This window comes from Drosophila grimshawi, unplaced genomic scaffold (assembly GCF_018153295.1).
Source record: "Drosophila grimshawi isolate 15287-2541.00 unplaced genomic scaffold, ASM1815329v1 contig_1377, whole genome shotgun sequence".
NCBI classification, from domain to species: Eukaryota; Metazoa; Arthropoda; class Insecta; order Diptera; family Drosophilidae; genus Drosophila; species Drosophila grimshawi.
Window position 1 is genome coordinate 15,186,126 of NW_025062900.1, and position 26,127 is coordinate 15,212,252.

At 42.6% G+C, this 26,127-nt stretch overlaps 2 protein-coding genes across 3 annotated transcripts; one reads left to right on the top strand and one right to left on the bottom strand.

The window, feature by feature from the left end:
• The first annotated feature begins 114 nt into the window (after positions 1-114).
• Positions 115-25,719, top strand: LOC6562836 (probable chitinase 10). Its single transcript, XM_043214390.1, is given in 12 exon segments — positions 115-140; positions 5,459-5,951; positions 8,221-8,791; positions 9,510-9,990; positions 10,044-10,129; positions 10,227-11,542; positions 17,979-21,800; positions 21,861-22,046; positions 22,117-22,396; positions 22,476-23,924; positions 23,990-24,185; positions 24,339-25,719. Coding segments are annotated over 12 exon segments (10,287 nt in total).
• Positions 12,164-13,529, bottom strand: LOC6561825 (caltractin). Of its 2 annotated transcripts, none has more exons than XM_032735892.1 (2): positions 13,172-13,529; positions 12,164-13,042 (listed from the first exon to the last, which is right to left on the bottom strand). In XM_032735892.1, the coding sequence occupies exon 2, from the start codon at positions 13,020-13,022 to the stop codon at positions 12,450-12,452; it is 573 nt and encodes a 190-aa protein (XP_032591783.1). In that variant the 5' UTR covers positions 13,023-13,042; positions 13,172-13,529; the 3' UTR covers positions 12,164-12,449. The 2 variants fall into 2 exon arrangements, with proteins under 2 accessions (XP_032591783.1, XP_001988088.1); XM_001988052.3 differs by having other exon boundaries at positions 12,164-13,035; positions 13,172-13,490.
• Positions 25,720-26,127: the final 408 nt, after the last annotated feature.

The following is a 26,127-nucleotide window of genomic DNA, read 5'->3' on the forward strand; positions in this document are numbered from 1 at the left end:
GCGCATCTATATTGTATCCGTTATCAGCTCATCATAGCTCATCCAATCTGCGGGCTGGATGAAATTTGAATTTTCTTGAAGTTTAATGCTCGAAAGGGGACAAAGTCCATTGCGATGCACAATGAGCCGACATGGCTCAAGTATGTCGACGGAGGCTACTTCGCCCCGATGGCCGCCCGAAGCTAACCTAGCCTAACCTTGTTCCCCTTATCTCGAAAGATTTCTTTGCATTCTCATCTCCAAAGCAACTGTAAAAGGCATGGAAAGTAATGTTCTAAAGATGTTGATTTAGAATGAAAAGAATTACATATCAAGTAGTAAACGCCAAGATCTTATACCAAGACGTATCATCGGGCAAGTTTAGTTATGCCTCTGAGATAGCAGATCTGGAGACATGCGGAAGTCGCGTGGTTGGCCTGGCTGGCATCTTAACATATATGGTACCCGCCCAGTGCGAACACGCGTCACACTCAGCTCTCTTGGGCTAATCAATCAAGCGGCAAGCATTCACAAGTCTTGCGGCTTGAATGAAAGTAATTTGAATAGCGTTTGTCGGCGTGGGTCTCTCCTGGTCTCTTCGTATGTCGATTATGCTTGGCGATATTTACCTGTCTCTGTCTCTGTGACAGGTAGTTTTACAAACGCATTCACACTTTGCGAACGCTCGTCAATCAGTCAATCAGTTTGTCAATAGTTTTGTGCCGATCGCTGCACGTGTCAACTGTAAAAAAAAAATAATATCGAAGTTGTTTAAAGTTGCTCTCTCTTTCTCAACTTATGCCTATGGATAGTCGTCAGTACCTTTTGCACACTTGAGTTTTATGAGTTTTCCCAGTGGGACGACGAGTGTATTTCGGGCAAACTCAGCGGTCAGTCGCTCAGTGGGTCTCGGGGCAATAAACCGTTATGCAAGATGATGGAAGGTCTAGAAAAAGACGTTTTTGTATTTCTATTTTTCTTTCAGCTTTGTCACTCGACGTGATTATGTTTTTTTTTTTTTTGGTTTTTTTTTGTCAGTTTTCTTTTCGGCTTGCCCCAGAAAATCAGGTCAGAACTGTCAGACCCACTGACAATTTGTTAGCGCATTTTCCTGCCGCATTTCGAGCGCCCCCTTCGTTTTCACATAAAGATCGATGAATGTCTTGAAAAGCTGACAATTTAATTGCCATCTATGCTTGACCCATTTTCATAGCATTTACCGTTCATTGCATCATTTCGAGAACATTCAAAGTTTCTTTTAAGTATTCTTGTACATATAAGTATAGAGTATGTATATATCTATATAGAGGGGGTCACTCCCGCATACGGAGTTTTGTGTTGTGTTGTTTTTCTTTTGTTGTGCCTGGTGAGTTTCATTCGTTTGGGATCATTAGAGTCTGCGATCGTTGACTTTGATTACAGACTGTGTGCTGCTGCCGCTGCTGCTGCTGCTTGCCTCATTTACATTTTGACCCGAGGCTGTGTGACTAGGATTTCATTGAGTTTGCTTCATTTTTTTGTAATTCCCAACATCAATGGTCACTAATTAATGCCAACACATCAAAGTGTCAAACCTTGAAATTTGACTAGGTATAACTAGGTACCTGCTGCCAATGTGTGTGTGTGTGTGTGCTTGTGACCAGGCTAGAAACTACCAAGACTACTTCCAAGTAAATACAAACACTTATATATGTATGTATATACATATATATCTATATACACACTTATTTACAACTCAGGTAGTTTGTGCGCACATTGGAGTGTTATCATCATCGTTGGTTTTCGGTTTTCTTCTTTTCTTGATTTCTTTGGGTCCTTTTGTGTCCATATTTATGCAATGCTGGCATTCGGTCTCTTTGTTGTTAGACCTGCTCCTGCTACGCTCAAATATTTTTGCGTTTTTTGATTTATTTCGGACGGAGACAAAGACCACAAGCGGGCTTTGGTTGTTGCAATTGAAATTTGTCGGTTTCTTCGGTCTACGTCAGACGCCACCCAAGGCGAACGATTTTGAATTTGGAAAACTGTAGCACTCCACAACCACCCCCGAAGCGGCTTAGACGAAGCTGTCAAGCGTTGGCACGTCCACGTCCCGCATGGTGACAATAAGCCCCTATCCTTAAGGCATCGCCTCTGGCCATTAGCCTTTCACTTTTTATCAAACGCAGCTGGATGCAACTCAGTTTCAGGCTCGCCTGTAGGTGGTCACAGATTACAGAATTACTGAAATACCTGTACGGTAAAACCCAGACTCAGTTCGCCGTACCTGTTTATATTGCCGTAGTAGTAGTAGTAGTCAAAGCCAAAGCTAATCTTGAACAAATGTTTGGGCTTAGTGCTCACTTCAGTTAGTAAGTAGTCGAGGAGGCGTAGCTGGTGCAATATTTACTTTGTGCAAATCCGGCAGATTTGTGGCATTAAAGAGATTTTAATATTTCAATGCAAACGTTTTTACCTCCAGTCAGTCACCCGAAATCCGTTTTGGTAAACACAAAATTTGATTAGAGCATGGAACAAACAAACATTTTGTCGTCGCCGTCGGCAATTTGGCGTCGCAGCGTTTCGAGCCTAAAAAGGCTGGCCAACTCATTCGTCTTAGCCAATTAAGACAATTTGTTTAGACTGGCTCGCATGGCCGGTTAGTTGATCGCTTTGCCTGTCAGTCAGCGCTCGCATTTCTAATAAATCTTTGCAACCGTATGTTGAATCTATTTGTTCGATTATTGTGGCATAAATATTGTCTACACAAATATGGTAAATTCCAGTTAGACAAATGATTAGATGGACCCCCGACCCGTGCAAAAACTGTCCAGTCTATGGTCATATTGCGATTTAAAAATGCGATAATTGAGAGCCTCAAGTTAATATGTGAGCTTGCCTATTCACAATCACACAAAACTGTCCAACCAACTTGTATTTATAATAAACGATCTCTGGCTAAGATAAACTTCGAATAAATTATGCATAATTCTTTGCTTAAAATGGTAGCAAATGGAAATTTGTTGTAAGCCAAATGCTGAAATTAACATAAACCCAATTAGGAAAATTAACTATTTTTTTTAAGGGTTCTCAACAAAAAGTTTACTTAAATGCAGATTTTATTACAAGTGGATACCTGTTAATATACGACTTTCTTAAGAGAAATATTCAACATAAGTAATCTTAGAAATGTAATTCTTTTTATGCTTCTTTCTATCTAAAGATCTTATGAGAAAGTGCAATTCTTTAGTACTTAATGACTAGTCAATATTTGTTTTAAAAAAATATTTTTTAATCATTCATATATCGGCAACTTTCTAAATAGAATATTCCAACCTGCGTCTGAAACTCGTCTCGCATATCAAAAGACACTGGCTATCAGTTTCAGTCGAAGAGGATTTCATTTGAACATATAAAATTATGATTAACAGCATGATTTTGTGAAAAAAATTATACCCAACTTTCTAACACTCAAAACATTTGAAACAAACATAAAAAAGATAATAACAAAATCAAATATATTGTTACTTATGATACTTTGAATTTGGAAATGATTTCTGATATTACATTTTGTTGAATTTCTTTTGCATTGCATTATCATTATCGTCATCATCATCGTCATTGCTTTGCTTTTAATTGGCTTCAAGCACGCGCAGAAAAGGAAAAGCGACTCCGCTGCCAACTTCAATGAGTGAGCATGCGCAGCGTCGCAGTCGCAGTCGAAGCTCACGCTGACGCTGATGTCGACGTCGGCGTCGTCGTCGTCGTCGTCGTTGCGCTTGCTGAGCATTTTCTTGGCGATTTTTAATTGCCTTACTTTACAGTTCATAAATTTGTTATGGTAGCGTAACAAACCCTCAAAAATTGAGTAGCCAAAAAGAAGAGCGACAGTTATTGTTATTTAAGCAATTGCTCAATAATACAAGATTAGAGGGAGCCAGTCTATATTTATAACTATTATTATTGATTATAACACTTTTGAACTTGTTACAAATCTAATTATGTTTATGGCTTGCAAGCACTGCAACGATAAATCGGGGCCATAAAAGTTTACTACAAGAACCTTCGCTTGAGGTGCCACATATAATTTAACTCAAACTCACATTTCAAGGTTACGCTTACAACAAAGAGCCTCCGGCCTGCTACATACAACATCTATCAAATAAACACACAATAAACAACTTCTTTTTTTTCGTTGCTTTTTTTTTTTGGTAGCAACCAGAAAATCCCACCTTGTCGTCGACAATGAAACAAATTTTTCGGCTTGTTTGTTCAGAAATTAATAAATAAATGAGCTATTGTTACAAATTAATGTTGACTCCGACAACAAAAGACCAAAGCGAAAGCTGCAAATTGATAATTGATAAGAAAATTCAAATAGCAATGGACTTTAAATTAAGCAAAGTGGGATTAAAACAAATTCATAGGGTATTTGAGAGTTGAAGTTTGTCTTTCTACGATGATTTGGCTGAATTTAAGTCAGTATCTTACATCATTTATCAGAATACTAGCAAATCAATATGAGGCATCATAAATACTTATTTTTCATTAATATTTATTAATTTTGCGACAGATTGTTGGCATAAAATGATAAATGATAACAACATGTTCTGAATAAACCCAATAAATACAAATACCAAAACGTCTGTTATCAATTATTTATTTAATCTTAATCATATTTATGCCAGTCTTGTATCTGTCGGATAAGATACACCTGCAACTAACGAACAAATTATTATCTGATGTGCCTATATTCAACATTTAATAAAGAAATAATAAATGCCTTAAAATATATTCTCATCTATGCAAACAACTGGCATGCTTATTGATAATAACATCAAGTTAACAAATCAATCGAAAACCCGTGAAATATCTCCACATTGTGGACGTGGGTAAAAGTAATGCGATAAATATGTCAAATTGCTGTGACAATTTCATGATTGCCACATATCAAACAGTTGACACATTATAGGTAGCTAATTGACTTGGTTATAACACATACACATGTTTATCTCCGAGATACATATGTAACTATCTATCCACTTAGTTGAGCATAACTAATAATGCAAAGGAATTTGTATTGCACGATCGTTGCACACATTATAATTGAATTATTTTTAGATATGCTCGGCATGTATATAAGTTAGCTAATCTTTTCACTCTTTCTTTTGCTCATTTCAGTGCTTTTTTCAAGCCAACATCGCAAGCCATGAAGTTGCCGTTAATGAGCGTCTAATAGCAAAACTAGCCAGCCAGCAGCAGTCCCAAAAAAAAAAAAACAAAACAAAAGCAACAAAAACAATATGTTTAGTCTGTTAAGCAGCTCCCAGATCTATGGCCTGCCACAAACAACGACAGCGGAACAAACGACATCCCCGGATGAGAGCAGCAGTGGCCAGAAGAAGAGCAACAGTCTGCCACATAAGACTCAGAAGCAACAACAGCAGCAGCAACAACAACAACAACAACAACAACAGCAACATCGACGTTCGACGAGCAGCCTCAGCGATACGGGCGGCAAGTTCTTTGCCAATCTGAGCGCCAAGTCACCCAGCCAGTTCATCGAGAAGTTCATCAAGAGCGAATTGCTCAACGGCTACGATACACTCAAGTGCCAGGGCAGCGGCGGCGGTAAATCGCCAACGGAGAAGGACAAATCATCGGCGGAGAACAGTCCTCTATATAGCAATCTGCAAACGGATTGGGGCAGCTTCAGCTGTCTACAAGGCAGCTATCGCAGTCACGGCGACGGCGAGTTCTATGAGGCCGTGAAAGTTAAATCCTCCAGCCCTAACAACAACAACTCCAATACTAACAACAACGAACTAAATATGCGCTCCAAGTCCACAACGGGTGCGGCAACGCTGCAACATTACCAGAAACTGCCGGAGCCCAGTTTGGAGTCACACTTCAATACACAAGCAGCTGGACATACGCCTGCATATAAGAAACTTGGATTCGGTGCGAGACTGCAAAAGCAGAGTGCAGAGCATGTAAGTAATTCAAGGAATAGGAAGTGGGAGTGCTAAATAAGCTACTTGGTTGACTGCCACAATAATAATAAAGCTAACATTTCAAAGTTCCCTACAACAATTAGTTTGCAAATATAAAGATTTGTTTGCTTAAATATTTTATATTTACAATTTGAATAAGACTTTCGTTGGCTATGTCAGAGGTTTTTTATTATATCTATATATTGTAGGAAAAGGATATAAAAGATACACAAGAATATTTACAAAGAACAAACATCTCAAGTAGCAAACAAGTAAACAATCAAGTAGATTTTATTTAGTTATATTTAAGATGTGATTAGATACAGAATACTTTATCAATCAATTTACACTGTGGCGAAGTGAATTTAATGCAGTTATTTTTAGATATTGATAGAAGTAATTCAGCTATATTTAAAGATATATGTGACACACTATATATTTTGGGCTATCTCCAAGACTGATATATCATACGATACTTGGATTCTTCATTCAATATTTGAAGAGCACAAAGAAGATTTTCTTTGGTTATATTTAAGTAGTGATTAGATACAGAATTCATGATCAAACAATTTGCACTGTAGCGAAGTGAATTTAATATACGTATTTTTAGACACTGATAAACTAACTCAGCCATATTTACATTTATAAATGTATACACTTTCACATATTTAGTGTAGCCTTGTGACTAACCCAGAGTTTGCAGTAATCTTTTACTTTGTACATCATTTTTGCAACAAAGCAAAGCCACAACAAACAACTACTTAGTCAGCACTTAGTCTGCATCTTAAAGATACAACATGCAGTTAAAATACTTCAGAGCGTGCAACGTTGCCAAAAATGAGTTTTTATCAGCACGCGGCACGAGCACGCGGCTGGGCTTTGCTTATCAGCGAAATGTTTAAGTCAGCTGATAGATAGATAGTTGGCTGGCCGTGATTGCTTTCTTAGCTTTCTAATTGTGGTGATAAGCCCATTGTCTAATGCGCTGGCCAATTCGCCTTGGCACCAATTGTTTTGTCTTTTAATTTTGTTCTTTTTCATCGCCCATAAGCGAATCGCGAATTGCTTGTCGCATGTTTCGAATTTTTTGAGCTCACGCTGTCCAAGAATCTGTATCTGTTGGAACGTGTCATCATCGGAGCTGTACAGCTGCTGTCACAATTTCCATAGTTGGTCAATAGCACGCAGATGCCAACTGACTGTGCCAATGGCCTTCGATGGGGGTGGCTTGGCATGTGGCAAGTGGCATGTGGTGTATGATTCGGATTTTTGCAAAACAACAAAACGTCATAAATCTAAACTCATTGACGGATACATTAAATACGCTTCGGACACTTTTATTATTTGTTTGACAATAAGCCCAAACAGTTGATAAGATAGAACACACGCCAAAGCTGTTTGTGGTTTGTGCACAACTGAATGCTCTTTAAAAGCTAAACACCATTGATTGATGATAGGCTAATTGGGGTCTATTATAATATTTAGGTCAAGGTTTAACCAGGCAACCAAACTGAACGTGAATATAGACATTTATTGAAAGTGAAAAATCTAGCAAACCTAGGAAAAAGGATTGTATTCAATTAAAGAACACAGTCACTTCCATTCGATGCTCAATAAAATAAATAAAAAAGAATATTCTCATATATTTTATAGCCAATTTGAGTTTTTATAGCATACTCGTAGGGATATTTAAAAAATTCACCACTTTCTTATATTCCACATCGTACAAGTTTGTATTACAAGTTTTTTTTTTGAGAATTTTGAAATGATTCTTATATTTGAATAGTGTAGAAGATCGTTAGAGAATCTATACACGTTCTTAAATAAATTTCTCTTCTAAATGAGTACTTTTTGAAGCTTCAAGATCTAAATTAGGCTTAAAATTTAAACATGTCAGCTTAAAAAAGAGCAGATAATGTTATTCGTCAAATTTGATTTCAGTTATTACAAGTCATCGATCGCATTTTCCCAAAACACATACCAGATAACTACACTTAGCGACTAGCAGAATAGTTAGTGTGCGTCATGAGAATAAGAACCCACTCAGATAAGAGAATCGCACCACATTATCAGTTAGCCACAGGTGTCAGGGACAGTTGTCATTTGGAGCTGTCCAAGCAAAGTGCACAATCCACAACAATGGTGGGCAAATGGAAATTCGGGGGTCATTTTCATGTGCTGGGACATCCAAAGGTCTGCTGAGGCATCAACGATATGCTGCACATGAGCAACAATCACAACTAATTGATTTATTCGATTTCGCTTGCAGAACTCAGACAACTCGCAATCCTCGAGAAAAACGCATAGCAGCGGCGCCAGCAGCAGCAGCGAAGTGCAACGCAGCTCATCCGGCTCCAGTTCGTCGGGAGCACCTGTCGTGCCAGCGGCAGCCAACTCGCCGGAGCGACTGCAGCGTCGCCGTCTGCTGCAAATGATCTCCAACTATGATCAGCAGAACAAGCAGCTGCATCGCGAACTGGCCAAGGAGAAGCGGCGACGCAGCGAGGAGCTGGCCTGTGTGGTCAAATCGCTGCTCTGCTTCGAGTCCAAGCTGAAGAACGATATGAAGACGGTCAATCAGCGTCTGTTGGATCGGGATGCTGAGATCTGTCGTCTGTTGCGTCAGAATCGTGCGCTGCGCAAGCGTCTGGTCGATCATCAGCGGGATGAGGGCATGGTCGCCGATCAGGATCCAAATGCTGACGAGGAGGAGCACGTGGAGGAGTGCCTGGTGCTCGAGGCTTTGCAATGCAACAATTGCCGCAAGCAATTCTATGACATTGAGCTGAGAGCCAGCGGCACCCAGACCTGTGGCAAGGAGTTGGGCATCAGCGTCAAAGGTAAGAAGAAACAAAGTTCTCCAATTTGAAGTGTTTAAAGTTAGCAAGAGAAATGGCAGGGAAATCCCAAAAATACGACTCAGAAATAATTATTGTAATTATTTTCTTGATTACTTTATTCTATGCTTATTTTTGAGTTTGGGACTTTGCAAAGGCAGCAGTGGGATTTATGTTTCTAGATTGATTTAAATTTTACTTATCTGTCTTCTGCGTGTGTTCAGAGTTTACAATCAAGATAATCAAGTTTTATTTAAGTGTTGTATTTTTTTACGAACTGCTTTAAATTATTTGCATAGACAAACTGCTGTTTTTTTTATGATGATAGAATTTGAACTTGATAGATAATATGCTTTCGCTTCAGCTGAATCATCATGAAAGCTCAACAATATATGCGTGAAGGATAGGATATTTATTCTATCATACAAATATAATATATAATAAATATACGTAACTAAATTTGAGTTCAATTAAAAATACGGGAATTTATTCACTCTTTTTAATCAGTGTTTTAAAATAGGTTTGCTGATAATGCTATCGATTCTCCTTTTTTTTGTAAAAATATATAAAATAAATGAAATTATTAAACAAAATTTAATAGCTGATAGTTATTACAAGACTATTAATAAGTCCCCAATTGTATTAGTTGATTTTCTGTGATTTTCTAATTGCCTTCATCAAATCTTTTGCAATCGTATTAATTGTCTTCCCTTTGTTGCAGCTGAGCACGGCTCTTCCAGCGATGACACCGTCTCATCGTCGTTTTATGGAGCGAGGCGCAGTGTGCGCTACACAAGCAAGCGAACGGCGGGCACGTTCCGGGATTATATGCGCTCCCGGGCGATGCATATTGATGATGCAGCGCTGGAGCAGCAGTCGGAGGAGAATACGAGCAGCATCAGTCGCGAGGACTCGCAGACCAGCTACGAGCAGCTGCACAACTATGCCAGAGCCATGGAACGTATGCATGGCGTGAAGGCAACAGCGCTCCAGGATGGTGACTACTCCGAGCACAGCAGCTTGGAGCTCGAACAGCAGCAGCAGCAGCAGCAGCGTAGACGCAACAGTTCCTCCAGTCGCAGCAGCAGCAAGACGGCTTCCTCCGTGGCCGCACAGCTGGAGGAGGACGATGGCATTTTTTCGCCGACGCAGGATGACGAGGATTTCGATGAATTGGATCCGGAGCAGGAGCAGCAGCTGATGTCGCGCGGCGCTATTAAAATTGTGCAGCGTCGCTGCGCCGATTTCTCGGAAGCGTCACCCAAGCAAATCTATGAGACAACCACCGATGATTGGTATGCCAGCGCCTCGGATCAGGAGGAGCTAAGTACAGCGCCAGCGGTGGCCAAACCAAACTATGGCCAAGGTGCCGTCAATCCCGTGCTGGAGTGTGTCAATCAAATCCTACTCCAGCAGTCCATGGAGGAAACATCGCGAGAACCTACAACGCCAACGCCCAAATCCTCGCTGGCGCCCAAAGCATCATCGAATCTGCCACGTCGTAGCTCGCTGAGCGGACGCAGTGGCACAAATGGACGCAAGCGTGTGCACTTCTCCACAAAGAACAGCATGGTGCACGTGCCACGGCACGAGGATGTGGAGGAAACCCAATCCGACCAATTGATCTCACACTATCATCCCAGCGTTGCTGCCCCGACTACCGTCCCAAGTGATACCCTCAACTACGAGAGCATCTATAGCAATGAGTACGAGCCCATTGGCTCCGAACGTGCCTCAAATCTCTATGTGGACATGGCAGCCGCTGCAGCGGATGCCAGCCTGGCCACCACCAAGACGCCACACAAATTGCCGCCGGCTCTGCCCCCGAAGCCAGCGAATCTGCTCAAGTTTAAGAAATCGCTGCAACAACTGGAGGAGCAGCTGGAGGATGAGGCCGATTGTGCAGTCTCAACGACAACGACCAGTGAGCCGGACTACTGCTCCATTGCCGAGGTGGGCGTCACATCCGTGCAAATTGTGGCCGTTGTCCACAAGGCGCCCGAATCGAGTACGACAACGGATGCGGAACTGAATCAGAATCGCAATTGTTTGGATAATGCCGCCTCGCACAAGACTGAGGAAATCGAAGAGATTTTCGCCGACATACCAAAGCTACCAAATGTGGCGGCCATTATAGCGCCCAAGCAATCCGCTGACTATTTAATAATGGCACCCAAGACGCAGTTGCGTCTACAACTACCTTCCAACGCGCAGACGATGCCTTCGCAGTACAAGCGCAAGCATGTACCCAATATACTGGCCGAGATTAACAAGCGCATGAGTTTGCCCAGTTCACCAACGACGCCCACCACGCCCAAGAGCTTGCCGACAACACTCACATCGAAATCACTGCTCCAGTTGGCCGACGCCAGCAGTGGTCTTCCACTTCAGGCCGAATTCGATTGGTATAATCTGGATGCTGAGTACGATAGCAGAAACAATGAGGCGCCGAAGAGCTCTCAAAGTGATGGCATGCTGGAGGAGATTAGCGAGGATAACGAGTGTTTAGTTACCGCAGCGGACGAATACAATCTGGATGAGGAGTTTCAGCTGCAGCCCGAGCAGGAAGAGGAGGCAGAGCAAAAGGAGAATGAGAATGAGCAGCAGTTGCCAGAGGTGCTGCTAAAACCCGAGCCCGCCAAGACCAAGCAAATGAAAAAGAATTTAGCAAGCTTCGAGAAATTCATCGAAGGATCGGGTCTGAGCACCAAACCCTTGCCGAGCAAACGCAAAATCTACTTTAATGCGCCCTTCGTTTAGTACGCCAGTTCCCTAGATGTACCCACTATAAATGTGTATATTTTTATATATACATTTATTTATCGGTATATCAACCAATACTATATTATGTGTATGACGAATTTAAGTTTTTGTATGTGGTCCGTCTTTTTGTTTAGTTTTTAAGTCGGCAAAGTATTAAAATGTTTAGAGAATTTTCACATGAATAAAAGCAGATAATAAACAATTGCAAAGAGAAAAATGTACATTATTTTATCTTCGTCTTATCAATAACCGATTAGCTGTGTGAACTTTTCGGCTTATCTTTAAATTTGATCATTTTATATCATATTCTTCGGTTCTTAGTTGATTTGCGCTCTTAAAATATGGAGCATACTTTTAGGCACACAAAGACGGTGTGCTAAATGGCTCTAGATCGACCAAATCCTTACAGGATTTTGAATGAGATTATGCGTTACAATCGCAAGGACTAACTCTATCGAACTGCTTTCAAGGAATGTGGGGTCATCTACGAAGACAAACACAAACAAATATTCCTTTGTTTCGATTTTCGGTAAGCGTCATCAACTAGTTCAACACTTTCGACAAAGTTATTATTGAGTGGGAAATTTATCAGAAGGCATAACAGGACAGGAATAATTGACAACGTTAAATAGCTGATGTTTTATTCATCATTGAGATTATAACTGTGCGAACATTCAGGCGGTGCATTAGCTTATGTTTTACAATTATGGAAAGGAACACACTTAACACTTACATAAAAAGCAGCTCAAGTTGAGCAAATGTAGCAATAACTTGGCAATAGAAATTAGCTACACAAAAGCTTAAACTTAAACTTATTAAATAACGGTTTAAATTAGACAATGTGAATGTGAATGCAGCTTAACACTATGAATTCAATTGGAATCCATTATATAATTGATTAATACAAGCTGGTTTTCTTCATAATACGCAGGAACTCCTCCTGATTGACTTCGCCATCGTTGTCCAGGTCCGCCTCATCAATCATCTCGCGCAACTCCTCGTCCGTCAGGGTTTCACCAAGTTCGCGTGCAACGCGCTTTAAATTTTTAAACGAAATTTTACCCGTTTCGTCGTCATCGAACAAGCGGAACGCCTTCAAAATCTCCTCTTTGGTATCTTTTTCGGCCATTTTCATTGTCATCAGGTGTAGAAAGTCATTGAACGCAATCCGTCCGCTGCCGTCCTTATCGATTTCCGCTATCATCCGTTTGATTTCCTCCTTCTTTGGCTCAAAGCCCAGCGCACGAATGGCAACCTTCAGTTCCTTGACCTCAATGTAGCCGGTGCACTCGTTATCGAATAGATCAAATGCCTCCTTGATGTCCGATTTTTGTGCCTCGGATAACTCAAATTTCGGTCCAGACTTTTTGCGTCCCTGCTGCGTGCCGCGTTTTGAATTTGCCGCTGTCGTTGGGCCTGGCGCTGGTGTGGAAGCCGTGGCAATGTTAGAAGCAGTTACGCTTTGCTCCATTTTGTTATTGTTTCTAAAATCTAAGATAAGTTAAATCAATTTCACAAATTTTGTTTTGGATTCTTGAGGACAGCCGCCAATAAATGTAATTTCATAACACACGCAAATGTCAAAAATGAAGACGTCACGCGGTCGCTCACGGCGCTCACCTTGACTCTGACGGGACGATAGGCCTGTGACGACAACAACAACTGTAACTGTAACTGTAAATCGCGTATCCTTGCACTTGCGGTTTCTGCCAATTATGCGACGCCTACTCACACAGCTCACAACTGGGGGTGGTTGGTGGTTTTTTTATTGTTGTTGTTATTATGTTACTATAAATAAACAGCTGCAGTTTCCCTAGTGGCTGTTTTGTGTTACTCTTGGCTACACAAGTAGTTTGCTAACACCTGCTTGACATCCGTCGTCATTGGTTTTGTCGCGGGACGCCTGTTTTCGTTGTATAAATTTTCAACAATATTTGTTTACCAGCCGCTGCACACAGGTTGCTTAGCAGCTATCGATAGACGCGATGCGATGGATGGCATTGTGGTGGTAAAACGATAATAGCTATCGCCCCATGCGTCTTGGTAATTTTTAGTACCCTTAGCGGCTCTGCTTTAATTGGCGCCTCTTTTAAATTTTAAACTTATTGAGAATGTGATATTCATGCGTTAATGTTATTATGATCTTCAGATATTTAATAAAGTTACACTCTCTTTAATTTAAGTGTATTGTGAGTGTGAGTTATTTGTGGAAATTCTTCAACTAACTTTTTTATAGTTTAGAAATTTCTATTCAAAAGGCATTATTCAAAATTTAAGAATAATATTAAAATCAAATAAATCATAAATTATAAACAGATAACATAGAAATTCATGGCAGTATTCAAATATTCAAAAAATTAAAGATCTGCTATATAATGAGCTACCAATATCAGTAGATTGTTAACAATGAAATGATTGAGAAATGTACTTCAGTAACTAATTAATATTATGTTTGAGAAAGTCTAACCCATTTATCAAAGATGCGGGCAGCAGATCGAAAAAGAAGAAGAAGCTAATTAATTACGCTGCTTGATTTTGCTTGACAAGACTGCCGAAGAACTGGACCAGCTTCTGTTGGACGTCGACATCGGTAACTTATGAGACATCGCGTCTCTCACTCACCGGTTGTCGCTTTTTTTGTTTTTATTCTCACATTCGCGCATTAACTTCACAATGGTCGGGCGGAGGAGAAACACGCAGAGGGCAGAAACTGGTAACGGATTTGTTTTGATTTTTGTATGAATATGTTACACATGCTAACAATTTGAATGTCTTTTGATTTTTTGCAGTCATTGAGTGTCAATGAGATTATTACACTGAAAATGAGGTGAAATGTGTAAATCTGAAATGAAAATGAATAAAGTTAATGTTTAAGTGATCTGAGCAGCACATGTTAAAATTTTGCATTTTAATTAGCACAAATAAAATTGTTTTCAAAAATGAACTTATTAAAAGCACAGTAATTAAAATTTAATTTTTGTGGAATACAAATGTCTCTTCGCTTTTTCTAAACGATGTGGAACTTAACTGAGAATTGATTTTAAAATATCTTCATTATGGTATAACGAGTAGTTCTATATCATTTTAAAATATTTGTTTCATTTACTTTAAATATATTTTTATGGAATTTAAATGTCTCTTCGCATTTTCAATGTGAAATGTGACTTTAATAAGAAATGAAAGAGTATTTGGCTTGCGACAATTCAAGCCAGCTTACCCCTCCTGTCACTTTAACATTTTAGAACGTTTCTTCGGGCGCTTTTTGGTTCTTTTTTGCAGCACGCTTAGTTTGCGTATAAATAGGAGCCTCCCCAGTGCGATCGGCAACAGTTTCGTTTCGGGCGCGCACGCGCAAAGGTTCTCGCGACATAGAATTGAAAGAGTGAATCTCCATTGGAATATAGCTACACCCCTTTGGAATATATACATACAGCCGTTAAGTAAGTGCGGATGGATGAGTCAAGTGAAGTGAGAACGTGGATACTTTCTTTAAGTAAACCTTTGTTGCTGCTGTTGTGTGTTATTGTGTCGATTGTTCCAACAGTAAATGGATATCAGAATGCATATGAAGTGGTATTTTTGTGTGTCTGTACGTGAAGTGCATAAGGAATTCTTTGTGTTCGCTGAGTAGAGACTGTCCCAAATCCCAGCTTGTGGCCAGGCTTATGGATTTTTAATAGTGGCACATTAAATGCTAAAACTTTGCATATAATAAACTTTATATGTGGATGAAACTGATTCACGGATATGCACATTTATTGTTTTGCTTATATTTCTACATAAAAAATTAAACTGCTTGTATCAAAAGTAACTAATTTTAAAAATTAAAATATTTCTACATGATTCTTGATTTTTTAACAAATCTGCATTCTAAGAGCTTTTTTTTAGTAAATCAAACATTAAAACTGAATAGCAATTCTGTATTTAATGCACAACTGCACAAAATTCAGAAATAATTATATAAAACATATACATAAATAATTGTATAAAACAAAGTTACCCTTATATAAAGTTATCTATATCTCTACTATGCAGAAGCAAAAGAGCTTGTGCATTCAATACAAAATTCTTTATACATATATGTGCATTTAAATTGGTTTGTAATAAAAGATGAAAGTTCCACGCAAGCAGATAAATTCTAGTGGCTGCCTTTCACTGATGCACAATCTTTCGTTTTGCCACATCTTTAATTTGCGAACTGGGAGCAGGATCAATGCGTGATGTTCTTGGCGTTCAATGAACCCCAAATGAAAACCTGCCCTGCTTTGCTGCTGCCAGCTTATGAAATTTAAGCGCAAAACTTGTTCAACATCTTTTCACAAATGGAATTACATTTCTTTTCGATTACCATACATAATGTCGTCCATATTACGTCGCATTTCATTATCGTTCATTAACCGCAACCAGAACAAAGTAAATCCCGCGAAAACCGGTCAACATCGAAAAGCTCTTAACCTAATTCGGAAAACGGATTTGCATATTAGCAAATATATATATATATATATAAATATTTAAAATATGTTGGCAAAACAGAGCAAGCTACGCAAATTTAAATGGGCCGAAGAGTTGTAAAGGAAGATAATTATTCAAAAGCTATGAGAAATATAAAAACTAGAAACGGCGAAAGAGAAACAAAGAATAAGCCAAAATACAAACAGGCAACGTTTGTGGGTCATCAAGCTGAAGACACCTTGACAAAAATGTTAATGAATCACAATGCCTATTATTATTATTATTATTACTATTATTAATCAGTGTTATTTACACATCTCAGATACTTCACAAATATTTTCTATATTAAAACGCCCATAGCATTTTAAATTGAAGTTGAAAGATAGCATCAAATAATTGTTTTTTTTTTTTACATTTTCGATTGGTGTTCGAAAATTTTATTCACTTAATTATTGTAATAAAATGAAGTTTATTGAGATGCAAGGGATGTGTCACAGCTCCTACTCAACGGAACTTGTGAGCTAAAAATATTCAGCGAAGATTAAAATCACAACCTAATTTATGACGACCAATTCAAACACAACACTTTAAATTAATTCAATGTTAACAAGCCGATTTATGAAATTCAATTAAAATTTCGCTTTGGTAAATGTCTTAAAAACATATTTATAACAATATTTAAAAAAAAAAAAAACTGTGTGAAAGAAAGCCAATTTTAGAAACCAAACCAGAAGTACAAATATGCACATTATATTTTTTTTATCTATAACCAATGCAATTTTATTTTTCATTTGTGGGCCTGTGTCGATTTCGTGACATGCCTGGCAAATTAATTAAAAGCCTAGAAGACATTAAGTTCAATAAGTTCCGGACAACACGCACAACACAAAAAATGAACAATTACTTCCCAATTTGTCAGCCAAGAAAACGCAGCTCAGCCTTAACTCATTTAAATGTGCCGCACATAATATGAGAGGACAAAGCTGACGTGATAATGCGTGCGACTGGCTGTCTTTATAAATCATATGCAAAGCTGATTCAATGGGAAGTATAACAGCAGGCAACAAATAAGAAAAATGTTTTTCGCGCTAAACTCACTGCAGACTCATACCATGACGTAAACAAAACCCAAAACAACATCAAATATTTGGCATACCCACTTAAACCAAAATGATTTTGTTTCTTTTTTGCAGCTAAAAAAAAGCGCCAAAATAGAAGAAGTGAAAGGGGGACAAGCGAAAGCTTTCAACATGCGTAGAAGAGCTACGCTCATGGGGCTGCTGGTAAGTCAACCAATCACAAGTCTAATACTACTACTACTACTATTACTACTACTACTAATACTACTACTACTAATACTACTACTATCATAGCATACTACTACTGCTACTTTTAGTAGAGAGGTCATCACGTCACGATCAAATGTTAGCTAGATACAATAAAATTAAAACTCCTATACGAAATCTGCATATTTCGTAGTAATATCAAAAAGTAAAATAGAAAACGTAAGAACTAATAACAAAACAATGTTCTCAAAATTGGATCAAGACTTTCCATAATACAGAAAGAATATGAAATTTGCAAAGCTTTGAATAAAAATGTTAAGCATTCAGATCAAATATAATTTTGCAACAAAATGAAATTTAAATTTTTTCAATAAAAAATAATAATTCTCTTATTTTACAGTTTCGTTTTCTATCATCAATAATTTTGTATTATTCTACAGTTAAACATTTTGTCTAAAAAATACAATTTTAAATGTATTAAAATGCTTTGTATTTAGACAATGGAATTGCGATTTCACTAATAGGAAAATGTCATAAATACAGTTTTAGATTTATTTAAATATTTTACATTTAGACAATTTGGAATTTATTTATATATTTTGTGCTCAGATTTTACTAATGGTACTAATAATATTTCGTACTAATACATTTTGTACTTAAAATAAAAGCTCATTATGTGCTCATTGCAGTTGCTGTGCCTGTGGGCAACAGCTACAACGGGGCACATTCGCATCGAGGCGCCCGAGGTGCATGAGGCGTACAGCTACAAGCCAGCCTTTGTGCGTTCCGCCGTAGAGAGCATGCCCCTCGAGGAGGACCCGATTGTAATGAGTCGGTTCAGCATACGACCCACATTCGGGGACACCTTCCTGCCGCTGCGCAGCGCCGTGGAGAGTGTGCCCACCATCAATGAGCGGAACGTGGCCCAGTTGCGTGAATCTTCGCCACTTCGTTCCTTTGTGCGGGACTCCGTCGAGGCAGAGCCCAGCGACGATGACGATGATTATATGAATGAGAGTGAAGGGGAGTCGGAACAATTTGGAGCATCGCCAGCCAGTTATGTGCGCGACGCGCCCGAGGAGGAGCAGCAGGGAAAGTTCAGTCACCTCGTAGAACCGGATGCGTGGTCGGTGTCTGATAAATATGCTGCCTTTATAGCACCTAGCTCAGATGATGACTATCAGCCGCAACCTTATCGCTCGGGCTCGCCACATCAGCAACTGCTGAAGTCGGTGGACATTGAGCAACTGGAGCGCATTGATGAGCTCGATAACTTTACGGAGCCGCAATTCTATGGAGCACTAGCCCAAGCGAATCTCCCGTCAAATGGCGCTGCCTATGGCGCCTTATCGCAGCTGAAGACTACAACGGAGAGGAAGAAGAACTACAATACGTCATCCAAGGTGCTCTGCTACATGTCCAATTGGGCCTTCTATCGCAAGGCCGATGGTCATTTTGTGCCCGAGCAACTGGATCCCAAGCTGTGCTCAGCTATTGTCTATTCTTTTGCCTCACTGGATCCGGATCATTTGACCATACGCGAATTTGATCCCTGGGTGGATATTGAGAACCAGTATTATAAGCGTGCTGTTGCCTCGGGTGTCCCGGTCCTGATTGCCATGGGCGGCTGGACAGATTCGAATGGGGATAAGTATTCGCGGTTGGCTGGCGATGAGATCAAGCGCAAGGTGTTTGCCTCCAGTGCGGCAGGTTTTCTGCAGCGACATGGCTTCAGTGGCATACACCTGGACTGGAACTATCCCAAGTGCTGGCATAGCGATTGCTCGAAGGGACCGGCAAGCGATAGGCCCAATCTGACCAAGCTACTCCGCGAGATTCGCTCACAGCTGAATCGAGTAAATCCCAAGATGCAGCTGGGTGTGGCCATATCGGGCTACAAGGAGATCATCAGCGAGGCCTACGAGCTAGCCCCGCTTTCGGATATCGTGGACTATATGACAGTGATGACCTATGACTATCATGGTCCATGGGAGCATCAAACTGGTCATGTGAGTCCGCTCTATGGACGGCAGCAGGATAAGTATCCGCAGTACAACACAGATTTCACAATGCAACTGCTGGTGAAGATGGGCGCGCGTCGCGAGAAGTTAATAATGAGTATACCCTTCTACGGGCAGAGCTTCACGCTCGAGCAGAGCAGTCAGAGATTGCTGGGTGAGGGTGCTCCAGCCAGTGGTCCCGGCGAGGCAGGCGAGCTGACCAAACAGCCCGGCATGCTGTCCTACTATGAGATCTGTCAGCGCATCCGCAAACAGAAGTGGCAAACGGGCCGAGATGCGGATCGCAAGAGTGGTCCATATGCCATGTTCCGGGATCAGTGGGTGGGCTATGAGGATGCGGCCAGTGTCGAGGCCAAGGCACGTTATGCGGTCAACAATGATTTTGGTGGTGTGGCCGCCTGGACCGTCGACTTGGATGACTTCCAAAATCGCTGCTGCAGTGAAGCGTATCCCCTATTAAAGGCTATCAATCGCGCATTGGGTCGCCTGGACTCGGAGCCGCCAACGAGAAGTAATTGTGAGCGTCCACCACAGCCAGTTACGCCACAACCACCAGAGATGACGACGGTCAGTAGTGATGGATCACAGGGTGGTAATCATAATCATAATCATAATCAGCAAACGACTGCCTGGCCCAGCTGGGACGAGACGAGCAAGTCAACCACTCGAAGACCCATCAGCAGCTCAACCACTCAAAGATCCACCACAACAACTACCGCCTGGTGGACCAATCCAACAACAACCACAACAGCGCCCACCTGGTGGACCAAACCAACAACAACTTCACCTAAAACTACAACTACGAGTCGTCCGAAGCCCAGACCGACACCCACTAAAACCACAGCAAGACCACCACACACCACTATACCAGTGCCCGCGTTAGTTTATCCCGTGGTGCAAGCCTCCAGCTGTGAGGCTGGTGAATTCTATCCGGATACAAAGAACTGCAATGCATATTACCAGTGCGTTCAGGCGGGTGAGCTGCGTCAGCAACATTGTCCGGGTGGTCTGCATTGGAATAACGAGGTCAAGGGCTGTGATTGGCCTTCTTCCGCTCAGTGTGCGGTGAAGAACCAACAGACTACTGCGAGCAAGCGCACTACCATAGCAACCAGCACCACACGACGACCAACCGGCACCACACGACGATCAACCAGCACCTCACGACGACCAACCAGCAGCAGCAGCACCACTAAGAAACCCAGACGCACCACAACCACAGGCAAGCCCAGTCGCAAACCACAACCAATCACAACTCGTAAGCCACATCGCACCACCACCAAGAGACCACGTCCACACAATTCCTCACGCTGCAACGAGGGAGAATACTATACGCATAGGAACTGTGGCCAATACTACATCTGTGTGAATGGAGTCCTTGTGCCCAATGAATGTGGCGCTGAACTCCACTGGGATGCCATCCGAAAGATCTGCGATTGGCCACAGAATGTGCAGTGCCTCACTAGCAAGACATATTTACGCATTGCGCAGTCCAAGTCCAGTGAGGAGGATCCCTGCAATGGGGAGGAGCGTGTTCCATATCCGGGTGATTGCACCAAATATTTGTTCTGTCTGTGGAATCGTCTCCAGGGTGCAGATTGTCCACCTGGACTGCACTACAACGAAGCCTTGGGCAATTGTGACTGGCCAGTGGCGGCTCAGTGCAAGGAAGAAGGTGCTGCACCAGGAGATGGCTCCAGACCCACATCCAATCCCAAGCCACCAGCTGTGGCGAAACCGGCGCCAACGACACAACGACCAAATACGACGCCCAGACCCACCTATCCCACAGATAAACCGCAATTGGAGCAACTTGATGGTTATTACAAGGTGGTTTGCTACTTTACCAACTGGGCGTGGTATCGCAAGGGCTTGGGTCGCTATACGCCCGACGACATCAACACGGATCTATGCACCCATGTCATCTATGGCTTCGCCGTCTTGGATTACTCGCAACTCACGATACGCACTCACGACTCCTGGGCGGACATTGATAACAATTTCTATACGCGCGTAAGTGCACTGAAGAGCAAGGGCGTCAAGGTGAGTCTGGCTCTGGGTGGCTGGAACGATTCTCAGGGTGACAAGTATAGTCGCCTCGTTAGAAATGCGGCGGCTCGTGCCAAATTTATAAAACATGCCTTGGACTTTATTGAGAAATACGGATTTGAGGGCCTCGACTTGGACTGGGAGTATCCGGTGTGCTGGCAAACAGAGTGCAGCAAGGGCTTCCCCGATGAAAAGGAGGCTTTCACTGCATGGGTTCGGGAACTTTCGGAGGCATTCAAGCCACGTGGTCTGCTCCTCTCCACTGCTGTCTCGCCAAGCAAGAAGATCATCGATGCTGGATACAACGTGCCTGAGCTCGCCGACTACTTTGACTGGATTGCTGTGATGACCTACGATTTCCACGGGCAGTGGGATAAGAAAACAGGTCATGTGGCGCCCTTGTACCATCATCCCGATGACGATTTCGATTACTTCAATGCCGTAAGTCTACAACGAATAATTTGCAATTCATTTATTATATTTTTGCCTCATAAATTTCAGAACTTCTCGCTCAACTATTGGATAGATCAGGGTGCTCCTTCCCGCAAGATTGTGATGGGCATGCCCTTGTATGGTCAGTCCTTTACACTTGAGAATGCCCACAACAATGGTCTGAATGCCAAAGCACCAGGACCAGGTCAGGCGGGTGAATTCACAAAAGCAGCGGGCTTCTTGGCCTACTACGAGGTGAGTCTACAAAGAGCAGCTTAGGGGACCAGTCATAAGAATATAAGATTATTATTTCAATTCCTTGCAGATATGCGAACGTGTCAAGCATCAGGGCTGGGAGGTGGTGCAGGATGAACGTGGTCGGATGGGTCCATATGCGCGCAAGGGCACCCAATGGGTTTCCTACGATGATCCGGCAATGATACGCAAGAAATCGCAGCTGGTGCGTGCCTTGGATTTGGGTGGCGGCATGGTCTGGGCACTAGATCTAGACGACTTCCGCAATCGCTGTGGTGATGGTGTGCATCCGTTGCTGCGTGAGATTCATGCGGTGCTAAAGGATCCACCAAGCGGCTATGAGCCGACACGTAAGTCTATAAACATCATAAAATACTCAACTTTAAATTAAACTAAAACCAACTGCAGCTGGCCTCATCCCAGCAGAAGCGGAATCTGTGGAGGAACAAGCCATATCTGGTGAAGTGGGAACTGCTTCAGTTGAAGTAGATGCCGAGCAAGAGTCACAAGGATCATCTGGCCAAGCAAGCAGCGAGGGTGAAGACGTTGAAAGCGAAGCCGTAGAGGAAACGGAAGAGGAAGTGGTGGTAGCTGCGCCGCCCGCAGAGTCCACCCCTCAGGAGGCGAGCAATGAGTACGAATACTCACAAGAAAACGAGATTGATCCCAATGGCGACATTGAAGAAGGTGATTTTGAAATGGAAGCTCCTGAATCCAATGAGTACAAGGTGGTCTGCTACTTCACTAACTGGGCGTGGTATCGTCAGGGCGGTGGCAAATTTCTGCCGGAGAACATCGATGAAAATCTCTGCACGCACATTGTCTACGGATTTGCGGTGCTCAATCGTGAGAAGCTCACCATACAACCACACGACTCCTGGGCAGACCTGGACAACAAGTTCTACGAGCGCGTCGTGGCCTACAAAAAGAAGGGTGTGAAGGTAACGGTGGCCATTGGTGGCTGGAATGACTCGGCTGGGGACAAGTACGCCAGATTGGTCCGAAGTGCTGCAGCGCGAGCGAAATTCATTCGGCACGTGATGGAGTTTATGGAGAAGTACGGATTCGAAGGCCTCGACCTGGACTGGGAGTATCCGGTGTGCTGGCAGGTGGACTGCAATAAGGGCACCGCCGATGAGAAGCAGGGATTCACTGATTTGGTTCGGGAACTCTCGCTGGCTTTCAGGCCAAAGGGTCTGCTGCTCTCCGCTGCCGTCTCGCCGAATAAAAAGGTCGTCGATGCTGGCTACGATGTGCCGGAGCTCTCAAACTACTTTGATTGGATAGCGGTGATGGCCTATGATTACCATGGACAGTGGGATAAGAAGACGGGTCATGTGGCGCCCATGTATAATCATCCCGAGGGCACCGATACTTTCAATGCCAACTTCTCGATCAACTATTGGCTTGACAGTGGGGCGGACCGTAAGAAAATTATCATGGGCATGCCCATGTATGGACAATCCTTCTCACTGGCCCAGACCAGCGACATTCAGCTAAATTCACCCACCTATGGTGGCGGAGAGGCAGGCGAGGCAACGCGTGCCCGAGGATTCCTGGCGTATTACGAGATCTGCTCGTATATTCAGAAACGGGGCTGGAATGTGGTGCGAGATGCAAGGGGTCGCATGGGTCCCTATGCCTATTCGCGGGATCAGTGGGTCTCCTTCGATGATGCGCCCATGATAAGGCACAAGAGCGAGTATGTGCGTGCCATGGGTCTGGGTGGGGCGATGATCTGGGCCCTGGACTTGGACGATTTCAAGAACGACTGCGGCTGCGAATCGTATCCGTTGCTTAAGACCATAAATCGAGTACTACGCAATTATCCGGGACCGCATCCCAAGTGTGCCCTGGAGTCGCGCGACAAAACAATGAGTAAGTGAGGTGGCAACTGAAATTGAAACTCAAATTTAAACTTGTTATTGTCTGTGATTTTGCAGTTGCTGGCGAAAATGGCCACTTGACGTCGACCAAACCCACCATAAACACAGCAACAGCAGCCACCTTCATAGCAAGTACTCCAGCCAAGCCAGATTATGGAACTCCGCCGGATTGCAACGGTCGCAATTATGTACCACACGATCGTGACTGCAACAAGTACTATATATGTCAATATGGCGAGCTAATCGAACAAAGGTATGAGCCATGTTCTCTATCATATAATCCATTAAGTTCTCTTGCCAAACAATTTAATTAACTCTCTTTCAAAGCCTTACTAATTAGCTAACTTTTCAATCAATTTTTTAACTTGATTCCCCCAATTTTTAACCACATCTTTCACTCCGTCAGGTGTCCGGCTGGCCTGCATTGGAACGAGAACTTCTGCGACTGGCCCAACAATGCGCATTGCTCAGTTCGAGCTGATAAAACCACCCAGGCACCACTAGTGCAGCGGCCCAAGCCCACCAGCACGGCAGCACCACCCACCAAACCCCCAACAAAGCCCACAAAGAAACCGTGGACGCCACCCAAGAACCCCATAACACGTCCAAAACCAACACCATCTCCACCACTGGGTAGCAATGAGGATTACAAGGTGGTTTGCTATTTCACAAACTGGGCATGGTATCGTCCCGGTCAGGGCAAGTATGTGCCCGAGGATATCGATGAAAATCTCTGCACCCACATCGTCTACGGCTTTGCGGTGCTCAACAGCAATACGCTGACCATAAAGACGCACGATTCTTGGGCCGATATTGACAATAGGTTCTACGAACGTGTCGTTGAATATAAGAAGAAGGGATTGCGAGTAACTGTCGCCATTGGTGGCTGGAATGATTCACTGGGCAGCAAGTATGCACGCCTGGTTCTCGATCCTCAGGCACGGGCACGTTTCATCGAAAGCATTTTGACTTTTGTGGAGAAGTATGGATTTGAAGGCTTGGATCTGGACTGGGAGTATCCGGTGTGCTGGCAGGTGGACTGTACCAAGGGCTCAGCAGCGGAGAAGCAAGGATTTGCCGCACTCGTCCGCGAGCTATCCGAGGCATTTAAGCCACGTGGCCTGCTCCTCTCCGCAGCCGTTTCCCCGAGTAAAACGGTCATCGATGCTGGCTATGATGTGCCCAAGCTCGCCCGCTACTTTGACTGGATTGCCGTGATGACGTACGACTTCCATGGACACTGGGACAAGCAGACGGGTCACGTGGCGCCACTGTATTATGTTGAGGGCGATTCGAATCCGTATTTCAATGGCAACTTTAGCATACACTATTGGCTGGATCAGGGCACACCGGCTAGCAAACTTATCATGGGCATGCCACTTTACGGCCAGTCCTTCTCGCTGGCGAATCCAAATGCTCGCTCGCTCAATGATAAGTCCATTGGACCTGGTCAGGCGGGCACCTTCACCCGAGCCGGTGGCTTCTTGGCTTACTATGAAATATGCGAGAAGGTCAGCGGTGGCGGCTGGAGTGTGGTGCGTGACGAGGAGGGACGAATTGGCCCATATGCGTACAGTGGCAATCAGTGGGTCTCATATGATGATGTCGCCGACATACGACGCAAGGCGCAATTTGTACGCAATTTGCGTTTGGGTGGGGGCATGGTCTGGGCTCTGGATTTGGATGATTTCCGTGGTCGCTGCGGCTGCGGTAAGCATCCACTGCTGCGCACTCTCAACCAGGAGCTGCGGGGAATTCCCGGCCAGCGGGCCAACGATTGCACATAGTAATATACAGAGTATATATTTATTATATATATTTTATCTTATACATTTATGCCAATATCATTGCTGCTGACTAGGCTCGCAATCTGTTCTCAAGATTTTTGCCAATTAGTTGTAAGCATATACACATACAAACACACATACAAACTATAAAATACAAATAAAATACACATTTAAAATTTTACATACGTTTTTTTTTTAGCGCGCACTACTCTAAAAATACCAGCAAAAAATACACACAATTAAGTGTGACCATGCTCCTCAAATCGCTGCCAATTAGTCTGACACGTAGCGACATAATAAATATATTTTTTGGTTTTTTTTTTACGAACATGTATTAAATTAATATGTTAAAATTAAATGGATATTTACAGTTTATTGTAAACTTTCGGTGATTTTACTGCATGACAA

What these genes read in the sequence shown, in the direction of transcription:
- LOC6561825 (XM_032735892.1), bottom strand. Translation starts at nt 13,022, where the DNA reads ATGGAGCAAAGCGTAACTGCTTCTAACATTGCCACGGCTTCCACACCA.